The 25,627-nt window shown below is 40.9% G+C and overlaps 1 protein-coding gene across 1 annotated transcript in view; it reads right to left on the bottom strand.

The window, feature by feature from the left end:
* LOC149463736 (cadherin-6-like) overlaps nucleotides 1-25,627 on the bottom strand; it is a 483,303-nt gene that overhangs the window by 39,470 nt on the left and 418,206 nt on the right. Inside the window, exon 8 of the mRNA XM_089674844.1 lies at nucleotides 4,228-4,364. Coding sequence (XP_089530970.1) covers nucleotides 4,228-4,364 — 137 coding nt within the window. The remainder of the gene's footprint in view (nucleotides 1-4,227; nucleotides 4,365-25,627) is intronic.

Here is a 25,627-nt window from a genome sequence, read left to right as displayed (position 1 = left end):
GTTTCTTGCTTTAAGTATTTGGGTGTAACGTTGCAACGTGACTTGAAGAAGTTTCTAGCGGACAATCTTTACCCCCTTGTCCAACAGTTACAGACTAAATGTACTGCGTGGTCTTCCCTTCTGATTAGCACTATTGGCCGGGTTAATCTTTTTAAAATGATATTCCTAAGTTTATCTATTTTTTTAATCTATTTTTTTTCGGCATACACCGGTGCAGATCCCGCAATGCGTCGAGTTGATGGCATCGTCTCTGGGTTTATTTGGGCTGGAAGGGCCCGTAGACTTTCCCGATCCACGCTGCACTTGCCTATTGATTGAGAAGGCCTGGCACTTTCTAAACTGCTTCTATATTATTGGGCGGCTCTACTGGTCACAGTGCGATGGTGGCTCTCCCGGCCTAGGGATAATGCTGCGGTGATCCTGGAGGCGGCAATACTGGGTTTGTATGCTGAACTTCGTAACCTAATTCATAGATGTCCGAAGTCCGTCTCGGCCATCACTCTTCCTATGCTGACAACCCTTAGGGTGTGGAGTCAGGCTAGAGCTCAATTTCGTGTGAATAATGCATACTCCCCTCAAACACCACTCTGTGGCAACCCTGCCCTCCTACATTTGCATACAATCCCAGACCATGTGGTGTGGGCTCGATATGGTATAAAAACATTGCACCATATTATGCCTTGCCGCTTCCTGCTTCGGTTTGACGAACTCAAATGTAATTATGGCCTGCCTGAGTGTTTTTCCAGTTTTTACAAATGCGTCATGTGGTGGCCGCTCAATTTCCCTCTCCACTGACCATTCAGATGGATCTGTTAGAAAATTTGCTGTTACTGGAGGATTTTCCTAAGCCGTTATATGCTCTCCATTCCCTGTTGATGCTACTCTCTACCCCTAGAATGCAGGAGCTCTTTGATAAATGGCACATGGACCTCCCTTTTTATCAGAGGATGACTGGGAGGATTGTCTTCTACAGTGCCTCCCTACCATGATCTTGGCCAGGGACTGCTTCATACAGCTTAAATTTATCCATAGAGTATTTTACACCCCCCGGCGTTTGGCTGTGATATATCCTGATAGATCAGCCACATGGCCTCGCTGTGATATGGAGGTGGGCACGTTTCTCCATATGTTCTGGGAATGTTCCAAGCTTCTCCCCTTCTGGGCCGGGGTGCTGGATACTGTTAATGCTGTTAGTAAACTGTCTATCCCCATGGATTCCCTGATTATTTTGTTAGGCCTTTTGGACCTTGCGGAGATGTCTAAGCATAATAGACTGTTTGTCTTCTATGCTTTTTACTATGCTAGGAGAGAAATTCTATTGAAATGGAATCAGACGAAAGTCTCGGAATGGAAATCGGCAGTCAATGGGGCGCTTCCATTGTACAAACTTACTTATATGAGCCGTGATTGTCCAGCTAAATTGATAAAATATGGACTGGGTGGGTGGGGGCTCATGGCCTTATGGTATAATAATTGGCTTATTCTCTTGTGGGTATGTCCAGTTTGTACTGTGTACTTGCTTGGTTATTGTTTATGTTTAAGATTTGCTTTTCTTCTTTGCCTCTCTTTTTCTTCTTCTCCCCCTCTCTGTTTTTTTCTTACTCTTCTTCCTGCCCTCTCGGGGGTTTCTCTGTTCTTAGCTTTTCCCCTTTCTACCCCCCCTCCCCCCCCCTTGTTTCGTCAAGGATGTTCAGTTGACTCTGTATGATATTTAGCGTTGGAATTCCATGTGAATTGTTTTTTATACTGACTGCCTTAACTTTGCCTGTTCTTATGTACCTTGCCTTGTTATACTTTTGTACAATTTCAATAAACGCAACTGTTATAAAAACAAAAAACAAAAAAATAAAAGTAACGTAAAACAGAGTTGGAGTTTTCATTATTTTGGATTCAGCAGCATGAAATTGTTCCTGAAACAGGAAAAGCAGATGAGTGCGTTGCCACTTTCGGTGGTCATACCTAGTGCATGTTGTCTGAAATGCAGAGGCAACACAAGTTGCCTGGCAACTGCCTGATATGTGATACCTCCATGTTGCAGAAGTTGCACCATCAACATATATTTGTGAGTTTCTTTCACCATGTTAGTGGCTCCTGATTCAAGATATTTGTACCACCTTGTCTCTTTTCAAAGAGGTGACTAGGATGGTGAGCCCTGACACATTGTTATTAGATTGTTGCCTACTCATACTGCTTACATACTCTTCATTGCATGTACAATATTTGTGGCTATTGTCTCTGAAATAATACACTCTAATTTGCATTTCATATCTAGTCTCTCACTCTGAAACTTGTGCATAATAAAAAAGCTGACATAGTGTGCATTGAGTCGGTACATTATTTATGGCTTTTGTTTTTTAAAAAATACATTCTATTTTTTTATATCATGATAAAACCTGCCTGGTCTCTACCTTTGAAACTACATCCCAGTAAAAAAATTACATAGTGTGTAGTCAGTCTGCACAACGTATCTGGCTTTTGTTTCAGAAATAACACACTATACTTTTTTTCTTTCATGATAAAACCTGCCTGGCCTCTGTCGCTGAAATTACAGCCTAGTAAAAAGGATGACGTAGTGTACATTAAGTCTGTGCAATACTTCTGGCTTCTGACTTAAAAATGACACTCTACATTTTATTTCACTATATTACCTGCTTGATCCCTTGGTCTAACATACTGTACAGTACATGGAGTCTGTAAAATTTTTATGGCTTTTTTTTCTGTGAAATAGTACAGTCTAATTTTGATTTTATTGATCAAAAGTACCTGGTTTCTCCTGTGACCTAGTAGAAAAATGTATATATGCTGTGTCTGGAGTCAATATAACATTTCTGGCTTTTTTCTGTGAAATAGTACACTCTAAGTGTGATGTCTTGATTAAAACAGAAAGTTTCATTGACAGTGCATTAACTGTACAATATTACTGCATTATTTCTGTCAAGTAATACACTCTTTATGTAACTTCATGATTACATGCCCGATCTCTCCTTGTTAAACTGGGGCCTAGAACTAGTAAATTATATACTGTGCATGAAGTCAGTACAATATTTCTGGCTTTCTTCTGTGACACAATACACTCTAATTTGCATTTCTTGATCTAAACATAGTCTCTCCCTCTAAACCTGCAATGTACTAAAGCTGCTTACATGGTGTGTTTCAACTGTACAAGAATTGTTTTTTGTTTTTTAAAATAATACACTCTGATTTAATTTCTTGATTGAAACCTGCCTGGTCTCTCCATCTGTGGTCTAGTAGAAGTGCTTACATAGTGTGCATGAAGTCTGTACAATATTTCTGGCTGTAGTCTCTAAAATAATTTTATATTTATATCATGATGCAACCTGTATGATCCCTCTCTATGAAAATGGGGTCTACTAAAGCTGCTACAGTAGTGTGCATTGAGTATGTACAATATTTCTGACTACTGTCTCTGAAATACTGCATTCTAATGTTAATTTCATGATAATACCCACCTTGTCTCTCCATCTGAAATTACAGTCTAGTAAAACTGCTTGCATACTGCGTAGTGAGTCTGGAAAATATTTCTGCTCATTCTCTCTGAACAAAATACACTCTGATTTTGATGCCATTATAAAAACTGCGACATCTCTTCCTCTTGCACTGCAGCCCAATCAAGCTGCTTAGATATTAAACAAACCACCATATAATATGTGTGGCTACCATATCTGAAATATTGTAAGATAACTTGTATTTGAGGATAAAAGCTGCCTCATCTCCGGAACAGGGATTGTGGAACTATTTTTGAGCAGTTTTTGTGGTGTGTTTCTCACACTGCCCTCAAAGTCACATAAAAAGGAGGACTCTTTACCTGCTGTAAGCTATTTTTACATTTTGTTTCTGCTTACTGGTACATGTCTCCCATGGCAGTGCCCAGGTTCTTATACCCTTTGTTTGACATATCCTTGCCTATTAGCCTTGAAAATGGCTAGAATTGATTTTTCAAGATTCGCCCCCACCCCTACACACTTCAGTGGAACTTAGATTACATTTTGCAATTTTCAGGCTTCACAACTGGTTCTAGAAATAGCCCATGAACTGCGCCCAGGTTGATTAACTTATCCCTGCATATAACCAAGGAGTAGATATGTTACTGCAATAATTAGTGTTCAACAAGCCCAGCCATAGTGTCCAGTATATTTCTTAAGATTGACTCAACAAGGACCTGCTTCATTACTACAGGGATAATGTTGGCATTTAGAATTGACTTACTGATCTCTGTAGCTATTACTGTGATATTGTGCCACAAGAACGACTCTCGATCTAGAGGTTTGGATGTAAAAATTGATCCATTTCCAGAATCGATGTTGAATATCCTATCCATGTCTGTGTGTCGATCCACAGAATACCTGAAAATAAAAAGCCCAATGATTAAATGTTGTCCTTTATCTAACATGTTGCCCGCAAAAGTGTTAACAGCTTTAGTACAGCACATTGAATTAGGAATGACATTTAGAAATTGCTGCTATTTGAAAATAGCAGCAAAAAAAGAGCATACAATTACTTAAAAAGCTTGCAATGTCACTACATTGTTAAAAGCAACGTCTTAGTATCAGGAAATATCTAACGCTATAAATGTCAAAACATTTTTAATAAAACCTCAGCTTCATAACAACAAGTTCTTGGGTTATTCCCCCTCTGACTGACGCTTAAATCAGAAGGTTTTTTTAGATGCACAACAGGCTGTCCTTACAAACTGCATTTTTGCAGCAGTGTCCTTCAAGGTACATGAATTCTATAAAGAGATTCTAAAGAATATTACCAAAGTGCACAGGACACATTAGGATTAACAGAGGTTCATGGACTATACAGCAATTAAGCTATTGTGCTGCGTGCTTGTTGCTGCCGCAGTCTTGACGTTTTCCAATTATCTGTTAATGAAGAGACATAATCTGTCCTCGTTTACACAGCTATATTCAAAATAGGAAACAAAGCCAATTTCTATAACATAGGCTATACCACTTACACAGTCATTAAGACCAAACCAGGATCATATATGAAACAATACGGACACTTCAATATGAACAAATTCAATCAATACTCATACAACCAAATTTCTCAAAATAAGTTTTGGCTGTGGCTAGGTATTATTTAAAACAGCAAGAATAAAACAGGCGTGTTTAAAGGCCATTGAATGTTTATATTGGATTTTCTGGAAATCATTATCTATTTAACTTGCTAAATCTGTTTTGTAACAATGTTGTTTAAAATTTAGTGGTTGAAACTTTTGGATGTTTGGCCAACACTGGTAAAAGTAGAAGTTAACAATACAGTGTACTGTGGATCAGTAATAGGGATCCTAGAAAACTGATCATTGAATGCTACCATACTCTCTGGTTGCCAGATTTGCTTTGTCCAGATTTGTTTTGTTTCTTTCAATTTTGTTTTCATCATGGTAAGCAGTAGTATGTCTCCTAAATCAGTGTCACCTTCCTCTTAAGGCAGCAGATATCTTTCCTGCCCTCACTTTATCCTTGACATCATGTTTTTGACCTTCAGTATCTTTCTTGATGTCAACCTGAACTTCATTATACACAGGGAAAGAATCAGTAGCTGGACAGGTTGCTGTCAGGGAAAAATTCCTGTACTAACAGGGAAGTAACAAGTAAGGTCTAGAAGTTAATTGTTGTACACATTTGTTGGCCAACAAAAGAAAAATGTAAATATGGTGATTCAAATCCCAATCATAGCACAACCTGCCTGGAGTTTGATTGTTCTCCCTGTGCCTGCATGGGTTTCCTCTGATTTCCTCCCACACTCCCAAAAACATGCTGGTAGGTTAATTTGTTCCTGTCTAATTTGGTCCTAATATATGTATGTATGACATTATTGCGGGATACACACAAGAAGTTTTTTTCTGTTAGACCCAGCGGGGTTGAACTGAAAATAACTGACAACAGCTGTACTAACACAAGAGAATGTTAGTTCAGCAATCTCCCCCGCTGTGCTATTATGTTCTGACAGGGGGATTGCCCCCAGCTAAAACCCACTGATTAGCAATTACAGCCATTGGCTGCCAGCACTGATCAGATACCAGTCAGATGCTGGTTTTCCAGCATGCTCATTCGTGAGACCAGGTTCTGTCAGAGAGAGAGCTGTACACATGGCCAAAAGTTAGCTTGTTGCTGCTGAACTAACAGTTTCCTGATGATGTTTGGCCCACGTGTACCCAGCTTTAATGACCTCGGATTGTATGCTTATTGAGGGCAAGGACTGATGTGAATGTAATATATATATATATATATATATATATATATATATATATATGTATATATATATACACTTTAATGCCAAAAGTATTGGGACGCCTGCCTTTACAACCACAAGAACTTCAATGGCCTCATGGAGGATAGTTACGAGAGGTTCCTGAGACAGCGGCGGCCATTTTCAATTTTTCAGAGACCTGCTACCCTCTCTATGTGCCGGAGAGGTCACATCCATCTGAGGATCCATACAAACATTGAAGTCTCCTGCCACAACTTGAGAGTGAAACTCAGACCATGGAGAACCATAATTGAGATTGAGTGGAGCCATTGGATCCATTTTCATGAGATGCTGCATGGTGTGGAGTTGTTGTCTTCATAAAGCATTGAGGCCCTTAGGGGCGCAGTAAGGAGGTGAGGAGGCAATCTGGCCATTTATGGATATTGATCCACCTGAGTGACGCACAAGCACAAATATATTCGGGAGTGAAAATTGAAGCACAATATTGCAATTTTTGCACAGTATTTTTTGCACATGCTGTTTGCACTTTTGGACTTTATTTTTGAATATGTTTTCATCTTTGTGTTATATATTTGTTTTTCATTTTGTGTATGTATCAGCACAAGTCACTATTTGATTAATTGTAGCTGATTGTGAATTATCACTTTATCCCCATTTGGGATTGTGGAGGATTGTTTGCAATTTATGTGGGTCCAGAGATTGGGACCTATTGTATTGGCACAATAGACACTTGAGGTTTATTTATTTTTAGCATATTGAGAGTCACAGCACTTAGTCACTTTCAGTAAGTTTGTATTTGGGATTATGTGTGTGTTTTTTTGCACTCTATATGGGTCCTGGTTGTGACCATTTTCTTGCACATTCTCTTAGCTGCATTACCATTATAAAAGGTACAGTCTATTTCTTTTAAGACATTTAAAGCAGAGTTCCACTCATCCTGTCAGAAAATAAAAGTCAGCATCTGCAAAAACTGTAGCTGCTGACTTCTAAAAAACAGCCACTTACCTGTCCCTCTGTCCCGTGGTGTGTCCCCCGCAGCCCGTTTCACCTGCCATCCTGGATTCCTGGAGGCCAGCATCTTCAGTGTGGGCATCCGGCTGTGACAGCTTGCGGCTTCACAGACGGGTACCCACTGCGCATGCGACAAGCCCAGCCCAGCCATCATGAATGGTCCTGTAGTCTTCTGGGACCCGTCACATGTCCCAGAAGACTATGGGGAGGGAAGGAGGGAGGACACCTTCCGTTTCCGATCGCCTAGGCGGTCCAACCGCAATTGGGAGCTGGTACCTGTCAAATTCGGGTACCTGCTCCCCCCCCCGCCCCCCAAAGTTGCCAATCCTTAATGGGGAATGGGGGAGCAGTCCTTAAAGCGGAACTTCCCCTTTTGGGTGCAGCTCCGCTTTAACATGCCAGCTTTTGTTGAAAATGCTTGTTTATCAATCTATAAGGAGAAAAAGTGGAGAGTTTGGATGGACTTTTCAACCTGCTGCCTATTTTTTATATTTATTCAACTTAATTTTAATTAAAAAGATGGCGTCACTCTGAACCACAAAACACAACTCAGAGGAATTGATAATTTAGTGACAAATGGGGTTGCCTTATAACAAAAACAAATGCTTTTGTCATTGTCTTTTATTGCAACACAGCTGCAATACATTATAAAAATTCCGAAGAAAAAAATAGTTTAAGAAAATAGTCCCTAGGTTTCCCTGTGGTGATGTGTAAAGATGATAAAAAAATCAAGCAACTGTCTTGTTGTTAAAGTGTATGTAATCTCTATACAAAAACGTCTCTAACTTGTTCCCTTTTGGTTTGAAAACGCCATTTAATACACCAAGCATTTTGTTTGAAGTGAAAAATTACCTATTTATAATGTTAGAAATACAGAGTTGTCCTTTGCCCAGTGCTTATTTTCTGCGTTCTCCCAAGGAAAGTAATTAGCCACCCCAGTTGTCAGTCTACAACAGGAATTAGGGGTTGTGTGAGTTTCTTGCAGATCAGCAGGTATTTTTATGTACTTGCACTTTAACATAGCAAAATGTGCATGTATTGCATATTTTTTTTTACCTTGACATATACTTTAACGACCTACCCAGCAAAGAGATCTGTCCCGTCTGGGATGCAAACAGACACTAGCACGATTTTATAAGCAGGATAGGGTGAAGGGTTATGCCTGATGACCCAACCCACCCTGATTGGCTATGGGTCAGTGTAGATATTTTCTTACTGTGCCACAAAAGCTATTAGGTTGACTTATTTAACACATTTTGCTATTATCTTTAAACACTGCAAAATTTCTAAAGGAATCGAATGTATTGTAATTCCATGTGTAGCCCAATAAATTCAAAAAGTTAATTAATGAACTGTTGTTTTACATTTAGTGACTCTTCAAGGAACGGAACGGTACAAACACTTAGCAAAACATAAAAAAAAATAATAGTGCTAATGGCTATTAAGAAAAGTACATTTTAAATGCAATAAAACAACAATTCGTATACATGTTAATAATAGTGAAATGCTAGCATATGTGCTCATGTTGAATGATTTATGCTGCTCTGTGTAATTCTGTAAGATCCGTGTTTCTGTTCTACAGAAGCTAAGCATCAGGAGACAGTGTCTCCTTAACTTCTTTTGTTAGAGATAAAATGCAATTAGAAGCTGCTGTAATCTGAGAACATGCACATAAAACAGAGATAAGCTACTCAATAAAAGGGGAAAAACAGGGTAGCAAAAGATCCAAGAACAAAACTAATATTTGCAGTTCACTTGACTGCAAGTATGCATGAAATGCTTCAAAATAGTGAAAAAAAATATTATTCCTAAAGTCTCACCAGAGGTGCTAATACTTGTTATATCTTCCATGGCACCCAGCGCATGTTGCACTTGGATTCATTCAAATCTGTTCTGTGGTCTAGAAAAAAAATATTTATGTCTGTCAGTGCTAGTTGCAGCTCCACTTCCAGCTGAAAACCAAACTACGGGGGTTCCTATAGGCATGAAACCAGGGGTGTATTTACCACAAGGCAAACAAGGCATTTGCCTAGGGCAGCATTTTTCAGGGGGGCAGCACTGCCCCACGGAAAAAGGGACACACTCGGCATGGGGAACCTAGTGGGTTTCGAGAGAGGCTGCGGTATTCATGACAGTGTATGCACAGCCCAACTCTCATTCCCGGGGATGTCCGTAGCTGTGAAGGTGAGTGTCTTTCTCTATCTCGCCAGGGGGGATGGTGGCTAGTGTATGGAGGGCAGTTGTAGTGGAAGACTCTCTCGGGTGGGAGGCAGGGGTGTTGTTGGTTAATGTCAGGCTCTCTCTGTGGGGGGCACCGATTTTTGTGTTGCCTAGGGCAGTATGAAACATAAATACACCACTGCATGAAATACACACACACAGATCCATAGCACCAATAAAAATTGACCTCTCTTGTACATGGTGGCCATAATACTCTGTCTTCTCTCTCCATTGAGAACATGAAAGAATGTCAGCTGAACTCCACTTAGCTCTTCTTTCAGTATTTCTAAAAAAATCAATGAATCAACTGCATACAGCGATATCTGCACCCAAAAAACAGCCAGCAAGCCAGCAGTGGTGAAAACAGGGGACCATTTGGAAACTTGGGCACTGCCCGAGGGCCCGGAGTCAGTAGAGGGCCCCTTAAGATGCCCCTGGTACCTTTTTTCATAGGCTTTTTTGAGTTTGGGCAAGGACACAGGGGCCCCATGATCCCCTACTGCCCGGGGGCCCCATGAGTTGTCAGTCCGCCCCTGGGTGAAAAGCATCAAGGAAGGCTGGTTTATGGGTGGAGATATCACTGTCCTCAGTTAATTTATTGATATAAATAAAAATACATCAAGAAGAGCTAAGGGGAGTGCCGCTGACATTCTTTCATGTTCCCATAGGCAAGTTACAGCTGGCATTGAAGCCTGTGACCCCTTATCATTCTGAAGTTTGTTATGTAATCTTTCAGCTGGCCCTTGTTCCCCCTCTGATCTCCTCTACCATTTTCTTTGCAAGTAAATTTTGCCAGTGATAAAAAAAATACTGTCTCAGCCACCAGCGATTCAGGGATATAGAGTAGAGTAGTAAGACTGTTGGCTTGTATACTTTAATATACAGAGCAGTGCTGCCATTAACAAAAAAGCACAAGCACACAACCACACAAGCACACAACAACACAAGCACACAACAACACAAGCTGCTAGATATTACTTTAGCATCTCTCGGACAAGTGTATTATCTGTTAGCCTATGATGGGTGCTGACAGTCTTACTACATCACTCCTTCAAACTAACAAGCTAGTCCTGCCACAACTAGCAAGCTCTGAACTAGCAAGCCAAGCCAGCAGGCTCAATGTTTCCAGCAGATGAGAGCAGCAGGCTCATGACTGTGTTTGACAGCTTAGGAAGAGCAGGGGCAGAGGCTGTGCAGACTCAGTGTCAGAGTTCCCAGCAGGTTACAGTAGCAGGCACAGGGCTGTTTCTGACAGCTTAGGAGGAAGGTGGTGCTGGCTGTGTGGTGCTCGTCACATCCCTTCTCCTCCTGCACTGTCAGTCAAGACTCCACCTCGATTGTTCGCTGTTGTTGGACAGCTGTGGCAGGAAGCAGGGCTAGCTATCTGTTAACACTCCAACCCCTGTCAGATTTCAGTGCAACTAAGTGCAATGGCTTTGGCTCTCTTAGGGAATTTAACAAGTATTTTGACTTTCTGGCGAGAATACTACTTTAATTACTGTGTATACGCTTCCTGTTTTTAAGTATGAAGAGTCTGGGTGTTGTTTAGCTGTCTATAAAAGCTATTCTTGCAAACCATAGCAGCTATTTAGATTTTCTTAATTTTTCAAGTTACATGAAAAGGAAGAATTTAAATGATTACATGTTCAGTATAACCAGCTTTGATGCTGCCCTATATGTAATGCCCATATGCACTTCATTCCTAGAGCAGAGGATTATCAGGGGGGAAATAGTGATTGGACAGGTTAGAAAACCTTGTCTGATCACAATTATCTCCCTCAAAAGCCTGAGCCATTGGTGTGTTTAGCATGCCACCTGGTTATGGATAAGCTGCAGGCAAAAACCCAAATTTTTCCAACAGTTTGGATAAATGGTAAGAAATTGCAACTGTTAGCAGCTATAGCAACCAATTACCAATTATGAAATCCCTGGCTTTTAAAGAGTTGTCAGTTGGCTTAGAAGGGCCAATAGTTGGAGCTTTTTTAATGTGCCATTTCACTCCCTTTAAAATTACAGGTTCCCAGGTTTTGTTAGTGTGTGAAAGTTGAAGTTGATAGGAACAACTAAATGAAAATTTAAGGGAGAAATAGCTACTGCCATATACAGTGCTGTATTGCGCTACATCACATTTTGGCGGGTTACAGAGTGTGAAATGTACCCCTTTCTTCCCTTAATCATCATGCTGTGTTGTGCTACGTTACTTTGAATTGCATTGTGATGGGTTACATAGATTTGTGTTCAGAGAAAACAGAGCTACCTTTTTGTTTATGCCATCTACAAGTTACCTTCTGGGCCCCTCTTGCAGCTTCTTTTTTTTTGCTCAGGATTTGAGCAATAAACAAGAGGGACCATTACTAGTTTTCCACCTTTTGGATCCCCGATACAGAGGAAAAATTACAGAACCTGAAAAATGCTCACTTGGAAGAGGAACTACATTTTCTGCTAATGCCATCATTACCTCCTCCTGCCATCGCCGTTGGTCTGCCATCTATTACACATGGTAAATATGTGCTGCCAGAATAAGGTGTCGCTGGCGCTGTCTGTGGGAATCATATTGTTCTAGAAAACCTTACACTGCTTAAAGGTATCTTCCAACCATTTAATGGTTTGTGTTTTTCCCATGTTTCCTCATAGTTGAATACTAAGGAGGTTTATTTCCTTGCTGAATAATATTTTTAAAATGTGTTATTTTATTTACTTATTATTTATTTTTGCGTGATTACATGCCCTCCAATGCCCAGCTCTCCAAGTCATTTGTTTCACAATCCCTTGCCTATTAACCTTGAAAATGGCCAGAAATAATCTTCACAATTTGCCCATCATTGGATTTAATAAGGTTCATAGTTTCTTGAATTTACTATTAGAAGAATAGCCTAACAATTGAACCCAAGCACATTTGCTCGTCAATACTCCCAGGCTCTCCCCGTAGCTGTATGCATGAATGGTGACTTGAAAGGACCACTTTTATTTAGGGAGGTTCTATACAGCAAAGGTGCCTAAGGATAGTAGGATCATTCCTGCATGGTTAACTTCCCTCTAGTTTCTTAACCACTAGTCCCCAAACATTGAGCATTCTAAAAAAAGGATGCCAATTTATGGAAAACCAAACAGGATGTTGCAATACACGTGTAGCATGCTGAAATGAAATGTGGGAGCAGCCTACCTTCCAAGACCATGCCTCAGTAGGCATGGTATTAATAAGGACTGGGTAATTATTAATATTTACCTTTTTTAACATTTGCAGGTTTGCTGGCACTGACATTATGTGCAAATCAAAGTGACACCTCAATCCCACAGATTACATCAGAAGACCAGGCTTGTGACCCTATCTATACTCTCCTACTGCATCACCCCTTTTTGCCTCTTCATCAACTGGGCCAAATAACAGGGGGTCCCAGAATCCACAATGGCAAATGGGCTCCTGCTCCTTGGGCCCACAAAGCCTTACTTTGCCATTTAAATTTAACCTCCCTGCAAGGGCGGACTGACCATTTGGAAACTCAGGCACTGCCCGAGGGCCCGGGGTCAGTAGGGGGCCCCATGAGATGCCCCAGGTACCTTTTTTATAGTTTTGTTTTAGTTTGGGCAAGGACACAGAGACCCCATGATCCCCTATTGCCCGGGGGCCCCATGAGTTGTCAGTCCGCCTTTGCCTCCCTGGCGGTCTAATTATGTCAATATTTTTGAATGTCAAAGTGGTACATTTGTTTTGCATGGAAATTTGTTGTCTTATACTGTAGGCCTGTAATTCTTAGGAATATTCTTAAATATGTCCAAATAAGAGTCTAGTAAACATCCCGGGTATGATAAACTTTGAAACAGGAAATGATAAATTATTATATAACAAATGATTGTAAAAAATAATAATATAATAATAAATTTAATTCAATAATGTAATCAAACCAAAAGCACTGAAATTTGAAATAGAGCACCAAGTTCGCACATCACTGATCTCAGTCACAGAATCATCGCTGTCACCATTTTCAGTGTCTGATGATGAATTTCCCCACAAATCACTATCGCTCAATTCTGCAAGTGATTCAAATTCACTATCACTGTTTTCTAAAACCGCTTTTGACCTAAAGGAACACTGTTTGGATGCCATGGACGTTCTCAAGTTTCCAGGCAGAAAGAACGGTAAAAGTGCAGGCAGGGCACTGGACAAAGCACTAGGGACAAAATTTAGGTGAAACGGTTTGATACAGCAATGTAATCCTAACAGATTACAATGTATTGTGTGTATGTCATGTTTTTACTTTTTTGAATCTCCCACCCGTTCCGCCCCCCTGCATCGTGACGCTTGCAGAGAAGGGAACCCGGAAGATGGATGCCAGCATTGGCCGGAGGCACAGCGGGAGGACATTAGGGGATTGCAGAACAAGGTAAGGATCGGGGGATCGCAGGACAAGGACTACAGGACAAGGACAATTTGTGGTGCAGTGTTAGAGCTACCACTATATGTGGTCACTGCAAAACCAGCATAGTACTCTCACATGCAGCGATGCCCCCCTGTACACACACACATTTAAACCTACCAGTGAAAATAGATCATGTAGTAAAGACACAAGGTCTTCTTTATCTCTGGCTTCTACCCATGGCATCTAAGGTGACAAGATGATTATCCTACTTGCAAGATCCTGGGAAATATGGAGCATTCCAAATCTCACAAGAAAATGTTTCTGGCGTGAGCATGATACTTAGCATTCCCTGTGTTCTGGCTGGAATGATAGTGATGTCAGCCCCTTCAGTATGGAAGCTGGTAAGGACAGGGGTGGACTAACCATTTGAGCACTCGGGCACTTCCCGAGGGCCCGGGGTCAGTAGGGGGCCCCATGAGATGCCCCTAGTACCTTTCATAGGCTTTTTTGGGTGTGGTTTGGGTGTGGTCTAGGACACAGGGGCCCCATGATCCCCTATTGCCCAGGGGCCCCATAAGTTGTCAGTCCGCCCCTGGTTAAGGATATGTACTAACATTTCTTTATCTACAGTTTTTTTTAACTAAAAACTTCTATTTATGATGGAGGAGGTACTCTGATGAAAGAATCTTGCATTTTTTCAGAAAACAGCAAATCACTGCCCATTCATGATGCAGACTACAGAAGCAGCTAGATGACACTTTTGTGCATTGCACAGCAGTCATACTAAAATGTATTACTTGAGAAGCTGTATTCTATTTAAGGGCAATGACAAAGCAACCATAAATATAAAAACATACATACAGCATGTATCGTTCCCCAGGGCTGTGATTTGCCTTTTATACGTTATTATATTACACATTATTTTAGGAGAATTCTCTTTTTCCTAAAATAATGAACAGAAGTAAATCTCTAAGCTTCAGACCCACAAATCAAAGTCCAATATTAGAAGCAGTTCACATTTATTTAGGAACTAAACTACTCTAACAGTCACAGTGTTTGCTGTCATGGATTATCTTCCAACATAAGCTTTTTCACCCTGTGAACAAAGCTCTTTTTCCTTTCTAAAGCTACATTTTATAGAAGAAAACCAACTTACATATACGAATTGCCAGAAAAACTCATCTTCTTTTAGTCACTTAGAAATACTAGAACATGCCAGAAATAAGACAAGTACATTGTTTACATGGGACATTCTAATAGGACTGCATAGTGTATGTTCCACCAACAGTTTATACAGATAAAGTCCAAAGAGAAATGAGCTGGGTTGGAAGGTCTTTGAGTAGTACCTACGGGTGGACTGACCATTTGGAAACTCGGGCACTGCCCGAGGGCCTGGGGTCAATAGGGGGCCCCATGAGATGCCCCTGGTACCTTTTTCATAGGCTTTTTTGAGTTTGGGCAAGGACACAGGGGCCCCATGATCCCCTATTGCCCAGGGGCCCCATGAGTTGTCAGTCCGCCCCTGGTAGTACCCCATCCAACATGCTGTTAACTAAGTATAGGAATCCTGGAGCCATAGTCGGTAAAATATGTGTACTATAAGAAAAGTAAACCAGTCATTTACTAATGAACAAGCACCTCCCATATATTATATGGCTAATAGACAGAGTAAACACAGCAAATTATGCTAAGCATTTCTGTCATTCAGGGTTTTCCTGTACGGAATAGTAATTTTAATAAAATTCAAACCACTGCAGAACACCGACTGCTTTTGCATGCTAAAATCACAGGGTGGCTTTATGGACTAAGCAAACATTATATCACATGGCTATGAAGCCAAAGTTATTTTTCAGAATTATGGCAGTCCTGTTTATAGCAATCTTTCTCAATGTAGGCAATACACAGTAATATGCTGATCTAGGAAAGAAAAATTTCATTCACTTTCCTCTACAACAAAATAAACAATATAAATTATCTTCAGACTTTCTATTAAAACAAAAAGCAGTGGGGTTGATATACTAAAACTGGAGAGTGCAAAATCGGATGCAGCTGTGCAGGGTAGCCAATCAGCTTTTAACTTCAGCTTGTTCAATTAAACTTTGACAATAAAACCTGGAAGTTGATTGGTTTCTATGCAGAGCTGCACCAGATTTTGCACCCTCCAGTTTTAGTAAATCAACCCAATGCCATGGTAAAATTGTTGTTGATTTGGAAATAGGCTCTTTTTTAAAGATATAAAAATTTTGGGAGCAGGGGTTAGGACTGCTGATGGTATATTTACTGGTGTCACACACTGGGAGAACTTTTCATCACTTCCTGTTCTGATCACTTTCATCACCATGGCTAGTAGATGCAGGGAAATCCCATTTAATTTTTGGTAAGGTTTAACCACTTCCCGACCGGCTGTTGCATATAAACGGCGGACGGTGGCAGTGCAGGGTCGGGTGGCCGTTTCTAAACGGCCTCCCAGCACCCTGCTTGTGCGCGCTCCCTGGGAGTGCACAGCACCGCGATCCAGTGCCCGCTGTGTCCTCCGGACACAGTGAAACACTGATCGTCGGACGGGACCTCTGTACGAGGTCTCGATCATGTGATCACTGATTGGCCAATCAGTGATCAAATGCAAACTAGTAAGCAAGATGTCACTTGTGACATCATTGCTTACTACGTGTGAAATCTGTGAATGATCACAGAGGTCACATGGTACAAGGCTATTCACAACAGCCTTGTACCATGTGACAAGCTGTGACCAATCACAGCTCACTCAGTACTTCTCAATGAGTGCAAGAATGCAGCCAGAGAGAAACAGAAATGATTGCTTTTACATCCTATATGGGTGTAAAAGCAATCAGAGTAAAAAAAAAAACAAATCTTCATCACCCCCCACAAGTAGTACAGTGTTACCATGGTGACACTGTACTGCTAGGGTGACAGTATGTAAAAAAAAAAAAAAAAAAATAATATAAAATAATAAAATAAAAATGTAAAAAAAAATGTTTAAAAATTATAATTTTTGGTTATAAACTAATTTGGATTTTTTTTTTTACTAAAAAGACAACGGAATAAATTTTGGCAAAGATTTATGATGAAATATTATTTATTTGCAAAATTTTATTAAAAAAACACTTTTTTTTCAAAATTTTTGGACATTTCATTTACATAGCAAAAAAAATTAAAATCCCAGCGGTGAATAAATACCACCAAAATAAAGCTTTATCTGTGTCAAAAAAATGGTAAAAAATTCATTTGGGTACAGTGTTGCATGACCGGGCAATTGTCATCCAAAGTGTGATAGCGCTGAAAGCTGAAAATTGCCCTGGACAGGAAGGGGGTAAAAGTGTCCGGTCTGGAAGTGGTTAATAGACAGGCATCTATACATATGCTTGTACCTAGTATATGCAGTTACTGGAATAATCTCTGATTGAACACCACTGCCTAATATTAAAGAATATGTTCACCTTTTGGAACATTTTACTTGTTACACCCATTTTTAGGGTGGAATATTTAAAATGTTTCAGCATCTGTACCCTCTTCCCCGATCCCCCCTGCTTGTAACAGTGAACGGGGGACCCTCTCCCTGTTGTCACATTTTGAAAACAGCGTGACTGTGCAGGGCTCTGCCCACACAGCTGCCTTATTTATTCACAGTTTCCTGTGGAAGAATGCCTGCAAGTGCTATTGGCCGTTACAGCTGATGGCATGTAGTTCTCAATGAACTACGAGGGTGCTGGTGAGCGCCCTCATAGTCCTTTGATCTTCTTGCTCTCAAGGAACTGCCTGCCTGTATGAAATATAGGCAGACAGCTATCCTGAGAGTCTGCAGGAGCCTGAGATTGCATTCACGATCTGCTGATCAGACACAGTGGGAGGAACTGATGTTGTTCCTCCCACTGTGTGACATCAGAAACTGGAAACAACAAGGATTTTGTCACTTCTGGTTTCAGTTTGTTTGATTACAAGCTGTTGTCGACTTGGGAAGCAGCAGATTAAACTGATCTTGATTTGATCTGCTGCTTTGGAGGACAGAGGAGAGATCTGGGGTCTAATAGACCCCAGAACACTCCACAGAGAATAGCTGTCATGGGTCATGCTATCACATGGAATGTTGTTTTTCCCTTCTGATAGCAATAAAAGTGAAAAAAAGAAATGAAATATATAATAACAAAATAAAACTTTTTTTTAAGTGACCCTGTCCCCCCATGCCGATGCACAAAGGTGAACGCACGTGTCGGTCCTGCACGCATATGTAAACAGTGATCACACCACACATGTGAGGAATCACTGTCTGTTAACATCACAGTGAGAGCAATAATTTTAGGGCCAGACCTCCTGTGTAACTCTAAACTATTAACCCATGAGTTTGTTGCCGTTCCACAGGCGTGTACAATTTTAAAGTGTGACATGTTTGGTATCTATTTACTTGGCATAACATCATATTTTATATTTTTCGAATAAATGGGTATTACATTGTGTTTGTGTTCACTAAAATTCATTAAAGCGAAGTTTCGCCCAAGAGGGGAAGTTCCGCTTTAAAGGCTGGTCCCCTGCTCCCCATTAAAGATTGGCACCTTTGGGGAGCAGGTACCCGAAATTGACAGGTACCTGCTCCCACTTCCGCTGCGATCGCCCAGGCGATCGAAAGCAGAAGTTGTCCTCCTACCCTTCCTCCCCGAAGTCTTCTGGGACATGTGACAGGTCCCAGAAGACTACGGGGCCATTCAGGAAAAGCAGTGCTACTCGCACATGCGCAGTGGACACCCAGCAGTGAAGCCGCAAGCTGTTACAGCCAGGTGCCCACACTGAAGATGCCGCTGCCTGGAACACCAGATGGCTGGTGAAACGAGTTGTGGGGAGGAGACCGCGGGATCGCGGGACAGGTGAATGACTGTTTTTTAAAGTCAGCAGCTATAGTTTTTGTAGCTGCTGACTTTTATTTTTTTACAGAGTGAGTGGAACTCCACTTTAATATATATATATATATATATATATATATATATATACAATGTTTAGGGGTATAAGTAATTTTCTAACAAAAATAAAAATGCAGATATTTTGTATTTGCAGATGTCTGTCATTGTATGACAGAATTGTCAGAATTGGCTTGGGCAGCTAGTGGTTAAACAGATTAGCCCTGATCCTCCTTTTATGCTGTCCCCCTGCTGGCACTCTTTACTCCTTCACTTGCTATGGGGGCACTCATGTGGGCTCGATCCCGAGCCAGGCTCCGTGTGCTGCTCTCTGGATCGAAATTGAGCTCAGGTAAGTATGGGGGAGGGGGGGCTACTGAACACAGAAGGTTTTTTACCTTAATGAAGAGAATGTATTAATGTAAAAAAAAAAACCCTTCTGCCTCTACAACCACTTTATGTACATTTCTCTATAACATTGACAATTTCCCATGTTTTATCTCTTTAAAAAATGTTGCATGTAGATAAAAAAAATCAAGTGAGCTCCTAATTTTCTGTGTTCTCTGCCTATTGTGGAATTAAATCCTGGCCACTGTCACCAATACCCAGTTCACCTCTGAGGACTACAGAACACCGCCTATGTTATGGCTATGAAAAGAGGGGAAGGTGTTCTGTAGTTCTAACACACTTTCTGTCCTGGGGGACAACACTTTTTCTTTATAGTTATAGTGCATAAATATATTCAGACTGTACAAGCCTCAGATGGCAGATAAACTGCACAGCTGAAAATAGAAACACCCAGCACCCTGATTTTCTTTTCTTTTTTTTATTCTCTAGCCAACTAGATAGTAAATTAGCTATTCTGCACTTCTTCAATTTATCTACCTTTGAATAGATTCACTCTCTCGCAGCTTCAACAGTATCATTACTCCTGTAGTACAGAAGACAACTAAATCCACTGTAAAATATATGCTGTACTAGCAGTGTAACATCAATCATGTGATAGGTCACACATCTCTTAAAATGTCTTACTACAATGAAGAATGGCAATGCCAGGTTAACCTGTTAGAATAGAGCACATCAGTGGTTCTCTTTTTATGCTTCCAATTGACCATGCAGGGAGGATGCAAATGTGACATTTCTCTCTCTAGAACATGAAAATGACTGGGATTCTGCTGCAGGCTACAGTTGCTTTATTCAGAATGAGGTGAAGTATGCCTTCTATATGAACCTCAGCTAAATGTACCTGTACCTGCCCGGAAAGGCAATACTTCCACATGAACCATAACTAAATGTACGCGTAACAAGCCATCTTTAAAACAAGATCATTAAATGGCAATCAGATGAGAAAATATTCCCCTTTCAAAAGAAAGACTTGTGTGGGCTGATGTAAAGGAGCACCATTCATTATATACAGGCATACCTTTTTAAGGTTCTTTGATATTTAGCACCACTGGCTATCACGGCTCGTCTCAGAAATTATTATATACGTTCTGCAAACTGTAATTACATTTTGATAGTATAGTATATGCGCATTAGTGGCTTTGCTGGTGGCTTTGTTTAAACTGAGGATTTTCTGTGACTGTTACAAGCCAGTAAAATATTTTTTTGTCTGCAGTCAAATATTTTTCTTTAGTTTTGGATAGTGTAGGGAAAAATTTAAATTTCTGTCAGTCAAATGCCTTTTTTTAGAGCCCCTGTCTGTCTCACAGACAAATGGCAAAAACATGGCAGTGGCTTTAACCCTTACTTGTTATATTTGCAACTAAATAGGAGGTTTTACCATTATATTCAGCCCCATTTGGCCTTGCTTCTGGCAAACGGTACAACATCCCAATCCTTCAAGATTTCCATTGGTACAAGGCAAGGATGCCCCCTGTCTCCGTTTCTTTATCTCAGTTATTGAACATCTAGTTCAAGTCATTGTAAGAATGATTCTATCAAGAGGATTTCTATTCCTTCCGCCCATCATATATTGTACATCCAGCATCCACATATTATCTTACCCTCTCTTGTGTCCAAATTTAAAAGCTTTAGCCAGTTTAGCAATTTTAAGTTCAACATGTCCAAAATCGAAGCTCTAAATGTTTCACATTTCCCCCACTTCTTTATCACTTTTACAAACTAATTTTCCTTTCCAATGAAAACACAGGAGTATTACCTATTTGGGGACGACAACCTAGAACATCGCTCAGATATTTATTCTCTAACTACAGCCCCCACATATCTAACATATGCAAGATCCTGAAATTGTGGCACTTGGTAAATATCCCTTGGTTTGGCAAAATAAATGCCTTAAAATTGATATTTTCCCAAGAATCTTATTTTTTTTTTCAAAGTATACCTATCTCTCTTCCTGAATTTTTTTTCTGGTCCTTACGTTTCCTAGTGACCCAATTTAGATGGCATAATAAATTCTTTAGACTTAGACTAAAAACTCTGTGTAGACCCAAACATATAGGTTTAGCGGGCTTGTCAGACTTTGAACTCTGTATCTGCCTTACTTTCCCACATCTTTGACCAAGTTCAAAGGCTTTGAGTAAAATAGAATAGAATAGAACAGGATATGTCCCCTGTCAATTTATGAGCTTTATTTTGGGGTTTTGCACATTCATTTCACACCCTTTATGTACTCTCCCCTCTTACAGTATCTCCTCTACATATACAGTATGGTATGAAACTACATAGTCTCACTTCTCTGTCTTTTCACCCAAGCCCATTAATGTCTCTATTGGATAATCCAGACTTACCTTTTGCTATTTCTTGTTGGTGGCATTGTTTCACTTTCTCCCTGGCTACAAGCAAGATACTTTGTTCTCCCTTGTTCTGGACTACCATCTTTTATAGCCACTCTTACATCTAAAACTGTTGATTGGCTCACACAACATCAACCGACCATTTATTGTAAAAAAAAACTTCATCTTACAGGACAAATCCAACATCTGCTCACTGACTTTGAGTGGTTACACTCTCTCTTGAAACCACCTAGATATACATTATCTATAAATTATAAAATACATCGGCAAAAAAACTTTAACCACTTCCCCCTGGGTGGGCATCATATGACGTTGCCAAGTGTTAGACCAGGATGATGCCTGCAGTCACACTGATCACTGCCACACCAGTCATATTGTCCCTGATCACCACCTCACAAGTTACAGTGTCCCTGATCACCACCATACCAGCCCCAGTGTCCCTGAATACAGCCACATCAGGTATATTATCCCTGGTCATTGCCAAACCAGTCCCAGTGTCTCCAGACCAGTGTATGCCAGCAACAGTGTTCCTCATTACTACCTCACCAGTCGTGGTATCAGCACACCAGTTTAAGCCAGCAACAGTGCCCCTGATTGTTGCCACACAAGTCCTAATGTCACCAGACCAGTGTAAGTCAACAGCAGTATTCCTGATTGCTGCCACACTAGTCCCGGTGTCACCAGACCAGTGTAAGCCACCAACAGTGTTCTTGATCATCACACCAGTATTGCCTCTGCCTACCACCTGTACTAACCCTAACCTGTTTATTGACCGTGTTTCTGCCTGTTTGCTGGCTATGTCTCTGCCTGTGGCATGAACTGACCCATCTGCAGGTTCAACTGACTATGTTCCTGCAATACACTATTCCCACTCATATAGAGGTGACCATAACAGTACATTGATTTTGATACAATTGGTTAATTTGTGTGATACACAAGGTACAATGTTTAGAATACAAAAAGTGATAAAGTCTCAAATGTGTGGTATTGCCTTACTCAGGAGAATTAGCAGAATGTGTTTTGGATTGCAATTCTAAGTATGCCCATCCCGTGTGTGAGAAATATCTTGGTAAACTGACAACTTTGTGTAAAAAAATAATAATTTTTTTTGTGGCAAACCAATGAAGTCTTTCAGGGCTTCCAAAAATGTGATAGGCAGTCAGGAAACTAGATGCGTAATTTATGCCCCTGGAGCTCCTGAAGGTACTCCTTGGAGTTTGGACATTTCTTTGTGACTAGGCTGTGAGGAGGGAAAAGTAGCACAATGTGTTTTGGGATGTAATTTTAGGTATGCTTATGATGTGTGTTAGGAATAACTTATTAATCAACAACCTTGTGTAAAAAAAAGAAAAAAATTTGTTTTCTTTCCTACATTTTCCAAAAATGTTTGTGGGTTTCCTCCAGGTACTCCAGTTTCCTCCCACACTCCTGGATCCTGTCTAAATTGGCCCTAGTACGTGTATGTATGAATGTAAGTTAGTAACCTTAAATTGTACGCCCCTTCAGGGTTAGGGACTGATATGAATGTACAATATATATGTAAAGTGCTGCATGAGGGGGCGTGGCCAAGCAGGGCATGTGAGCGGCTGTGCTTCACAGAGCTCCCGCTTCTAAACCTATCACCGATCCTGTACCAAAGAGATTTTTGAGGCTCCGGTTGCTTCTGCAGAGCGGTCCTGATCTGGGGCACCTCTACATACTTGGGGTGAGCTTTTTACCTACAATGATGACCCATAAAAACCGGGATGAATCGGCTGGCATGGACTTCCAACATGGTGCCGCTACTCCACAGACGCAATGTGTTCATGGAGGTGATAAGATAAAGGAGGCTGCTGGAAAGTCTGGTAAGACAAGCCACCCTGTGGGGAGGGAGTGCTCCTGGGACATGCTTTATTACACCCAGCAGATCACAGGGTCCCTGGACTCCACCCTTGCCCCCCCCTATGCGGCCTGCTACTCCACTATAGCTGCAGCCTTTGGGAGAAGAGTAGGACAAGCAGACTGAGCAGACTGAGATATGTGAAGCTGTACCCTGCTCGCCTGAAAATCTTTGCCAATAATCAGACGCACTTGTTTGATTCTGTTGCCACAGCCTCAGATTGCATGGACATGCATGAAGCTCAACTGTGATGTCGTCCACGCAATCCGGATGATTGACTCTTGCCACCATACCTTCTTTGATAAGCCGTGATGCCTGATATGCCTTGTTCATTCCTCACCAGGAAGTTATATTTGTAGGCTGACGTAATACTGAGCGCTACTCACGTTTGATGTAAGATTTGAATAATAGCACTAGTATTTGAATGGCAGTTAACAACGTGCGATTCAATCCATTTGCACCTGGGTGTCAGAAATCTGGCCCAGTCGGTAAGCGAACACTCAGTTTACCAAATGTCTTTGGGATTTGTCTTGTTAGGCACTGTTATGCCACTGTTCAAAATGAACCTTCAAACTTTTTTCCCAGTGTTTGCCATTCTACCTAGCTTGTTTTTTTTTGTGAGCGGTACGGTGTCCTGCAATATAGAGCATGGTCTTTCTGACTGTTTTGAGGGGGCAGTGGAGCATTTGATATTGAGCCTCTCCTTTCCTAGCGCTATCCTAAGGATAGAGGGGAGATAGCTTTGCCCAATCCCTGGTTGTTTTGTCTGGCTAGCCAGGTGTAACATCTGTTTAAAGGTATGGCGGAAGTAGATACCACTAGTGCCACGGCTAATGATTCTACTCTACAAGTGATGTTACATTGTACGGCCTCTGGCTCATTACCAGAAGGTCTTGAGACTCAATCTTTTTGTAAACCAAATAAGTCCTTCCCTACCTATTGACTAATACATAAAATTTGGGTCAAGGTCAAGCAGCTGCAGCAGGTTACAGGTCACATCGCATATAGTCCCATATAGAATAATGCGGCATTACCAGAACTGGCAAAGCTACAATTTGCCTCTTTGCCTGGAAATCCTATGGGATAACTCATGGGAAACATATAGTCGACAATGGTCAACTCATATCATTTGATACATTGAAATCCAGGTATAATTTACTGTCAACAATGTTATTTTATTACATACAGTTAAAACATGCAATTGCCGCTCAAGACCCGTCAGCCTTATAGCACTCCTCCCCACCCCCATTTTCAATTATTTGAACTCAGATACAACTACTAAAGGGATTATTTCTCGCTGCTGTACCAAGCTTCCATCGGATTACTTAGAAAAATACCCAAATAGGGCTAGTGGGCATTGGGAGCAAGATGTGGGGGCTTTTGAGGAAGACCAGTGGGAAGCTGCTCTGCAGTCTATCCATCTTAGCTCACTCACAGTTTCTTACCGTATCTCACAAATGTATATTGTACTTAGGGCTCATTATACACCAGCTAAAATGTGTATGATGGGGCTATGCCAGGAGCCTCTTTGTGGCAGATGTAAACGGGACCATGGGGATCTTATGCACATGCCTGAAACTTCATTGATACTGGGAGGAAGTGGTCAACACTCTTGATTTAGTGTTTCAAACTAACCTACTTCTAGACCCTAAACAATGCCTTTTAGGTATTTTAGATAATGTTACTCAAGTTACAATTATACTAGAAGCCCTCTCTAAGGCCCTGTTAGAGGCACACAAGGCTATTCTTGTGCGTTGGAAATCAGAAACTCCCATTACTATGGAGGACTGGAGGCAGAATATGGGAACCATCTTAAGATACAATCGTTTAATTTAACAACATCGTGGGTGCCCAGGTAAATTTGAGAAGCTCTGGGAAGCATGGTTGGCCACTCCGGGATTAGCCCCATTTGATTTGATAATGCATAGGCTGTTGTAATCATCCTTTCATGATGTGAACTGCCTGCTATGTTGTTCGCCTTGATTATCATGTAGGGAGATCCATCTGCTTTAGTTTCCACTGGCCCACTGCTGGAGAGGGACATCTACTGCTCTGTGTGTGTGGGGTTCTGCATGTGCCTTTACTGCATAATAATACCACAATCTTGTTGTACTCATTTGTGCATCGGATAACTGGTAACACTGAAATTTTTCTTTTAGTATTTTTGTTTTTTTTGTTAATGGCTGATTCTCTGGTAATGTTTTGTATACGGTACTGTATTCTGTACTTTGTATGCCTTAAACATCAATAAATAAT

Source organism: Staurois parvus, unplaced genomic scaffold (genome assembly GCF_062004578.1).
Source record: "Staurois parvus isolate SC_StPar_1 unplaced genomic scaffold, SC_StPar_1.0 ptg000153l, whole genome shotgun sequence".
Taxonomy (NCBI): domain Eukaryota; kingdom Metazoa; phylum Chordata; class Amphibia; order Anura; family Ranidae; genus Staurois; species Staurois parvus.
This window is presented reverse-complemented; position numbering and strand designations above follow the sequence as displayed.